This window comes from Buceros rhinoceros, unplaced genomic scaffold (genome assembly GCF_000710305.1).
Source record: "Buceros rhinoceros silvestris isolate BGI_N320 unplaced genomic scaffold, ASM71030v1 scaffold7658, whole genome shotgun sequence".
NCBI classification, from domain to species: Eukaryota; Metazoa; Chordata; class Aves; order Bucerotiformes; family Bucerotidae; genus Buceros; species Buceros rhinoceros.
This window is the reverse complement of record NW_010427420.1, coordinates 28,475-37,144: the sequence shown is the minus strand read 5'-3', so window position 1 is coordinate 37,144 and position 8,670 is coordinate 28,475. Positions and strand designations below refer to the sequence as shown.

Below are 8,670 nucleotides of genomic sequence, written 5' to 3'. Positions count from 1 at the left end.
CTGCTGAACTTGGACCCCGCTTCAAAATTAGAGCAAAATGTAAAGGTCTTGAAAGGCACACACCTCGCTTCGCAGCGCGTGTCTGTGGATGACCTAGACAAGTACCTGTACCTACACATCTAAAAACCCCATACAAAAATATAATCACGCACTTGAAATCAGCTGTAAGAGACAAAGCAGTGGGCCGGGGTTTGGGGGTCTGTTTTGTGCAATTCATCCTTTTTGTTCAACGTGCTTTCTTCTTTTTGCACTTTGATGTTGCTTCAACTCTGCTGCCATTTGAGTTTAAAACTTGTGAGATTTTTCAGATCGGTTTTTTGACCCTGGTACCATGCATTCATTCCTTTCGTACCTTCACTTTTTCATGCGTATAAATATTACACTGGGTGTAGTTTGTCCACGTCCTGTTGCTCTCTGGATGTCTAAACCAATTCCCACTGCGATCGCAGATCTTCGTAACTTTTTCTAAAGTCAAAGGAGACAGAAAGAAAAACAAAAAAGAAAACCAGAACAGTCAGCACTTCCTGATGCCTCTTACTTAATGAGAGAAGATTGGCAAACAAATGACAGCTTTATTTACTAACATGACTACGGAGACATTGCTTGTTACTATGAATTCTGAGAAACTAGAGGCCATTGCTTTTGCTTGGCAAGGGGAACTGATGCTGTGTTTTCCCAAGAGAACAAATAGATTTCATTCCTCCAATCCAGTAAGGACCAAAATATATCAAAGTAACTTAACGAACTACCAGATGAAGTGACCAGAATATTTAAATGGCTCATTTAACATCCAAGATCCAAACTGAAGTCTGGCATCCTACCGCTGTAAATGAGGATTGTTGGACAGGCAGGAAAACATCGACAGAGATACTGCACAAGAACCAAACCAGAAAATTTCTGGGACCACATCATGAGTCTTATCACCAAATAGAAAGAGGCATGAAAGGACCCTGGGAAACATGAAATGCAGCAGAAAGAGACAAGAGTGGAAGTCTACGACATTTTCCAGATGCTCACAGATGAGTTTAGCTTGCAGAAACAGAAGATTCACTTGTGAGAGAAACTCTTATTCACTTCAACTGTTAAACTGCAGTAAAAGAAAAAGTATCTTTTTCTTGTCTGTCAGAGACAAGAGCTCATCTCTAAGAGGAAAAAAATGTGATCTAACTTTAATTTCTACTTCCTGATTTACATAAACCCTCAGGGACGTTTTTCAGAAAAGAAAATAACTTGTCAGTTTTCGATGTGATAAAGGGAAAATGCAAATAATGGAGTTTCTGAAGTTCTCAAGCAGTAATGACTTGAGTGGAGCAAACGGGAGGCATCAGGAACCTAAAAGCTTGCTTTATTAAGAAATATGTTGATAAGGAAGCCCACGCACTCTCACCTGATGGGTTGAAATCCTGAAAGTAGTCAGGACAACGCTGTACTGACACAGTTCCGGCAGCAACATCACTCCAGCACAACCAGCCATCCCACGTCCTGTTACAGTAAGGACCTGCAAACAAGTAGAGACGCGATAATAAAATAAAATAACAACCCTTCTTTCCTAGTACTCTTTCAAAAGTAAGATGTAAGACTGCATAAGGAAAGGTTCTCACTTGAAGCAATGACAAAAAATGAAAATAGGTACATAAGATTTAGCACTAGTGAATTAAAACTCCACTTAATAGAAATAGTTCCTTATATGTACATTTCTTCAAACGCACCTTAAAATCCACCATCACTCACCTTGACATACTCTGCAACGTACAAACCTCAGACCTAAAGCCTGACAGGCAAAAGAACCTAAATCAATTCAGATCAAATAATGCAAATTGACAAAGAGCCTTAAGCTTGCAAAGACCATTTTACTGAATGGATTTACCTTCTGGATGTCCAGCAAGCCTCTAGGTGTGTTTACGAGTCCACTGAAAACACAGTCGTATCCTAGAAGCCATCATAACGCCGGGCTGGGAGGCAGCCACAGCTCCTCTGCCTCAGGCAGAGCTGAGTCTGCAGCAGTCATCGTGGACAGACGCTTCTTTAAGTGCTCCAGTGTCCCTCAAGAGTCCTGTTCGCACTCACACAAGTTTTAAAATCTAAAATAAACCTCCCTTGAGAACAAGCTGGGGTTTTATAAACAAATCCTTTCCCAAAAAGCACAGAGGATGACTGACCCTCTCCACAAATTTGAGGATGTTTGAGTCTCTTCATTCAGTTTTCCTTTTAAGACTTGGTAAGGACCCCATCTCAAAGGCTGCAGTTTTCAAACATCATATAATTCACCCTCTTCTCATCTGAAGATTTTCCAACTTGTCCAGACCAGCCTGAAACTGTGATGCTCCAAGCTGGACATAAGCTTACACTGTCGATACCCGTATTCACTTCTGACGTCCAGACATCCAGATCCCCCCCAAAATCATTTCAGAAGAGAAAAAAACTCATTGTAAAAGAATGTAATTACGTCTTTTTGCTTCAAATTGTACAGTCAGAAATGGTGAATACAGCGACAGGTAGCTGACGGAGGTTAGCTCCAAGTGAGTTACCAGATGAACCATTAATGACACTAACACAACCCTCACAGAGGGGTGATTACCAAGATACTTCCAATTTTTTAAAGGCAGATGTGACCAGGGAGGCAGAGGTATTATAAAGCATGAAGGGAACTGAAATGAAGTGGTCAGATTAATCAGACATCATCTTTTAACCTGGATGTCTATTTAAATGAACATTTTCTTCTCTCATGCGAAATAGCAGCTTTGTGTTATGTAAGAAGTGATGCTGTGGGCAGGTAACAAAACGTCCTGCTTTATCTTCATGAATCCCAAAATGATGCTTCTAAAAAATTGTACAAATACAGTTACAGCCTGAAAAATGATTGCTACCAAGAGAAGAACTGATATAATCAAAGGCTCCCGAATTACTGTAATTATACCTGCTGATCGCTTGCCTTTGTAAACCCTCGTAAGAAAATAAGCTCTACCTTCTTTCCTATGAATAGGGTCTTGCATAATTTTCTGGTAGCATTCGTACTGTGCTGTCATAATTTTATTCCGTGTGACACTCAGTTGAATGAAGTCCTCTGTCGTATTCTGATGCCCTTCAGATGGTATAGCAGTGGCAAAAAACTAAGAGAAAAAAGACCTTTTTTTAGCAAGTCATGTACAATCTCCAATATAAAGTTCTTAAACTTCAATCTTTAAATAATGCATTTAAACATTATTTTATTGGAGGAAAATGATCTTCAAATCTTATTACTGCCAATATGATTTTCTGTTTTGCTGGTTAATTTACCAATTACTCTTATTACTGAATGAGCATGAGGGAGTAACAACCTGCAAGATTTATAAATAATAATGGAAAAACATATAGAAAGCGCTGAGTCAGAAGCATATAAAGAGCTTTTGCAAAATCCCGTAAAATATAGTGATGTTACACTGGTCTAAAAGGCATTTGATTCAGGCCCCAAATGATCTTTTTGATGGAAAGAGACTTTCCATATACCGTATGCACAAAAACTTTTGGCTTGTTTAGAGCTGTTTGTTTCTCTATAGTCTGGTGAACCTGGAGGTCAACCTTCAGAACACAAAAAGGTATTCATCTTTTACAGTTATTCCACTTCTACCGTTATTCAAAATAATTAAAAAAAAACCTTAAGAAAGTGGATCTTGATCAAAACGTGAACTTTAAAAGAAGTTAAATATTTCATGAGTAGCTACTAAACTTCATTGCAAAACAAAGCTGCAGATTGAAATACTGTACTACTGTTGTACAAGGGGTGAAATTGGAAGTCCCGAGGGTGTCCTCTGAACACAAGTTAGATGTCTCCTCCCCCCCTCCAGGGTTCAGCTCAGTACTGTTGATGTACCACTTGTCAGCTGCTACTGTAAAATTCTCTGCTAGCAAAAGATCTGCTGTTCCTTTACCTCCAGAATTAAAAGGGGAACAGGAGGTAGATGAAGCTGCTGCTGCGCAGAATCTGCGCTTGAGTGCAAGATCAGTTGCTTCTGCATTTCCATATTTCTAAGGTATTCTGTACACACTTGTTAAAAATGGAAGTGATTTAAAAAATGTGTGTGACTCACCGTAGGAACCGATAAGAAGAGCAAAAAAGTGATCCAGTTTTTTGTCATTTTTATATTCAGTGCAGTGAATTTTATTCTGTAGTTGAATGAATTCAGACTGCAATGGGAAAAAAGTAGGAAGAAGTTTAGTAACCAGGAAAGCCAAAAGTGGCAACACACTACATCTTTTCTTTCTGAACGAAACACATCAATGGAGGTCCTCTCAGGTTGTATCCATGCGTAGTGACACCACACGATACACATGGAGACACACTACATACGATTTCCATCTGCAACGTGTTTTCTGCACTGCTGCCTCTGTTGCCCCAACTAACACCAATTCTCCAGAGGGTTTGTCTCAGTCAGGTGGCTGCTATCAGCCCTAACCCCTACGTAGCAATTAGCCACCCTGAGACATGAGATGACTCCTGGACATGTCTGCCTTTGGGCAACCACAGCAAACTGCTGTTCAGTTTCTGCTCAGGTAGACTTAGTCTTTCACAAGCACACACACAAAGTTATTTCCCGTTCTCTTCGCACCAGCCAATTTTTGATTTTGCCACTGCTGGAAGAACTGATCTAGTAAGTAGACACCTTTTTCCTGAAGTTACAACTCTGCAAGGACAACAATGGCAAAGCAAGAAATGTGAGCTGTGAAACAGTTTCTGAATCGGTGGTAGCTGTAAACTAGTTACTGCATCTGTAGTTTGAAGAAAAACAGAACTGTGCAAACCAGCTATAATTGTTTTACAGTGCAGACTGTTCTTGAAGTGTAAAATGCACCTAAAACATAAAACAGACAAAATCATTTATTAAGCACCTAGACCACCTGTTAGGCATAAACCTGCTGTGACAACTCCCTCAAGAGGAAGGGAAATGTGTAAGTGATTTCTCATGCAATATTTCACTGTGTCCTGAAGTATCCTGAGAAGATCACAAAGCTGAGCCTGAATTCAGATAAGAGCTGCTTCTGCTTTCACGGTAGCAGAAGAACTCTCCACATTAACATTACATTATTACAACTAAACCACCTTTCTGTACCTCCCTGACTACCACTGATGAAGCTATTACCAGCCAAAATAAAGGGGACCATATCTGAGTGAGTTTAGCTCCCTTGTAAAAGGTAATTCACTACAAATAACACTGCTACTTCAGGTATAACTCTGCTCATGTACTCAAAAGGTCCCTACTCTCCCTAGCTCAAAGACAGCACTGCTACCCAGTCAAGAGGGCTGCTGGGAGCCGAGTACCTACAGGCTAACCTTTCTCTTCTGCTTTTACACTGAGATGGGTCCTCTTACCACAACTGTAATACAATAAACAGCATTTTGTAGGATATACTGACTACAAAATACGAGATCACCACGTTTGTCGCACAGCTTGATGCAAATACAGAAATGCCTTGTAACATCAGCTACTGTTGTGCCTCTTTAACTCAGGCTAAAACTGTATCAGTATCTCCCCTCTATTTTTACCACTGGCATGCAATCCTCTTAACACTGATTGCTGGAAATTGCACAGGTAATTCAGCAAGACTCTGAATTTCAACTAAGCTGTTCTGAAGGCTCTTAGAACACTAACAGGAAAACCAATTAGCATACACGAAATAATATATTCTTGGCTTAAGGTAATACTTTTCTAGAAAACTCATGTGTGATGAGAACTACAGTGAATAGATAATTGTAAAAACCACTAACTAAACTAAAGGCAATTCTGTGTGTGGTGACTGAAGATTGACTGAAAACCAGATTTATATGGAGATCTAAATTAGCAGAGGCAATGTGATTTCAATTCTGCATGATAACTGGGGACAAAGAAGATTAATTCAAACCTATCATGAGTTACTTATAGTTATGTCTTTTTACCTAGGAAGGGAAAAAAACCACTGGCCTTCTAAGGAAATTGCAATTAACTGCTTGGTTGTGAAATAATCAGGAAATCTTCTGTCTCCAAAGTATCCCAAAGCACATCTGCACTGGTTAAAACTCATGAATGATGTGCACAGAGCAAGTAGAGAGACCATTCAAGTAGAACACAGTAATTCAGTGTCTGTTTTCCTATATACGTATGCAAGAATTCAAAATAATTTTCTCTATAATTTCCAAAAATCCTTATGCTAAATCAAGTGCTGGATGGCAAATTTAAAATGCATATTCAAATATTGCCCTCACTTAAGTCTTGGTTTTATTTATCCAGAAGATACAATATCTTATAAACAAAGGCAGAATTTATCTGCTTTGATTCACAGACCATGATTATTTCTGTATCACAGTATCAAAAGCCACCCCTTAACTTGATTCCTTTAATGGTCCAAATCTCCTCATTCCTAGTGGTTTTGTAGACATGTCTTATCAACTGTTCCAGTAGCCACTGCTACACCTACGAATTCTTGCCAGGAGATAAAAGATGAAGTCTATAATTTGCTCTATGCTTTCCTCTCATTTCTCATCTTTGCTAACTGCAAAAATCTTAGATATATAGAAAAAAAATCCTTTTTCTCAACACCACTACTTTTGGACTTAATTACAAAACACAGGACAAAGGTCATTCAGATGCTTGTGTGGACTTCAGGAAAGCATTTCTTGCATCACCGTGTGAATTCATTCACTCAACATCTATTCCAGTTAGTTTGGACAAGAACTTTCACAGGAAGATTAAAAACTTAAGAACGGACAGCAGTACGGTCCATGGATGGAGGTACGAGCCAGTACTGCCAAGAAAGTCAGGCTGTTTTCATTAATCATCTGTTCTGGTAAGATAGGAAACGAGCACAGATCTCAGAAAGTTCTCTCTCCCAGAGCTGGGAGGTATTGGGTGCACAAGGAAAACAAATTAATAAGAGAGATCCATTCTTAGGTTTCTTTACATTATAATGCTTCTTCCCAAGTTGTTCTTCTGCCATTACACATCTTTGACAATTCTGCTGTGAGGAAGAGAGGACAACTGTACTGGATTGAGATTAGTATGAGTGTACCGAAGGTTAGCTTGAGGGAAAAGCTTAGACAGAATCCCCTGACTCCAGCTGTGACAGGGGGGATCTGAACAAAAGCCAGCAGGACTGTGATTTCTGTGGTAAGGGTTGAATGAAACTGGAGTCAGTGGACACCACACTACACCTACTAGCAGTCCTCTGGCTTAAGTATTGCCAGGAACGTCAGTGGGAAGAGAATGGGGAATTCCAATAGCAAACCACACCTCGTTTTTATTTTTAGTGCAGGTTGTCTTGAAGACCGGGATAATTAAAAAAACCCCAAAACCTGCCTGTCTTTCCCCAAATTAATGACACTCCAAAGGCCTGTATCATGTTAGTCACTGATAGCAGTAACATCTACTAAAGAAGAAGTAATTCAAAAGGAACTGCAAGCTGAACTTAGCCAAAGCAGTCACTAGCATAGCTTTAACAGATGTTCACATCTCTCTTCTGCTTTCTCTGTAGAGCCATCCTGCCTCATCAGCCAGCGCCATCCTTGCGGAGCTCCAGACACTTCCCATTTCAATAGTACAGCAAAAGCGTTAAAAAAAGTAGTCAGCAAGAACAACAATTTTAACTTCAATCACCTGACCAGATTCAGCACAACAAAAAACACAGGCAGCTTCTACCTTAAGCAGTGGCCCTTAGGTCTGACTGTAAGTCAGATGCAACTCTGTAGGAGTGGGAAAGGAGGGAGAGAGTTATGTCATGGTATGTACATTCATACATTCATCCCTTCATTCACACGCACTAACACTTTTCACCAATTGGTAATCTTTGATTTGACCAGGAAAAGAGAAAAAAAAGCCACCGACAACTAAACAAACCCCAACCTATTTTCATTATAAATGATCTCTCTTGCGGTGTGCTATAATCTTGCAAAGCTGAAGTTGAACATGTGGGAATACAGATGTATAGCCTTCCTCTCTGACTGAAAATGGGGGTCAGAATGGCTATTTTCCTGACGAACTCACCAGTGCCACCGCCTCGCTGTTGTTCTAGCACTCCCTGGTTTTCTTTTGTTGCAGCCTCTCAGAAATTGCTATACAGGCTATGTTGTTATTTCTGGTTCTTTTTAGAGGGAGGCATAAAACTTGTAAGTATTTGAAACCCCAGGCAACATTTGACAGTTTCAGCCTAAGATACAGGCAAACCCAACAAGCTGGAAAACACCCAGCCCTTTGCAAAGACGCCGGATCTGAACTGCTGTAGTACACTGCTAGGAAAAAAGAAACCAGGAGTCTCAAATGAGATTCCAGATAGGGACTGCACTTCCATCCTCACTCCCATAAACCTTCTGGGAAATATTCTGCCCACAAAGGAGCCGATTTTCTTCCAACTAAAAGGCCTTTGCAAGTGGGCAGAACCAGTCAAACATTCATACACACCGGCTTCATTTAGACCTCAAAGGGGACTACAACGTTGCCATGAGATTATCTTCTCTTTGACAGCAACGCGGGGCAATCTGGAAAACTTCCTCATCAGGTGACATGCCCCCATTTCTGAGGGAACCGCTTCAGCCAGGATTTGGACCAAACTCTGTTGGCAATCACATAACAGCTCACAGCAGTATGTATGGGAATTACTCCATCCTCCTAATAATTACGGAGTTAAGGTGGCTCAAAAATTAATTTGTAGAACAAAGCTAATGAG

The 8,670-nt window shown here is 40.1% G+C and overlaps 1 protein-coding gene across 1 annotated transcript in view; it reads right to left on the bottom strand.

Annotated features, from left to right (window-relative positions):
* Nucleotides 1-4,115, bottom strand: part of CALCRL (calcitonin receptor-like) — a 28,823-nt gene extending 24,708 nt beyond the window's left edge. The window contains exons 1-4 of the mRNA XM_010141898.1: nucleotides 4,068-4,115; nucleotides 2,966-3,110; nucleotides 1,388-1,498; nucleotides 353-465 (exon numbers count right to left, since the gene is read on the bottom strand). Coding sequence (XP_010140200.1) covers nucleotides 353-465; nucleotides 1,388-1,498; nucleotides 2,966-3,110; nucleotides 4,068-4,115 — 417 coding nt within the window. The remainder of the gene's footprint in view (nucleotides 1-352; nucleotides 466-1,387; nucleotides 1,499-2,965; nucleotides 3,111-4,067) is intronic.
* Nucleotides 4,116-8,670: the final 4,555 nt, after the last annotated feature.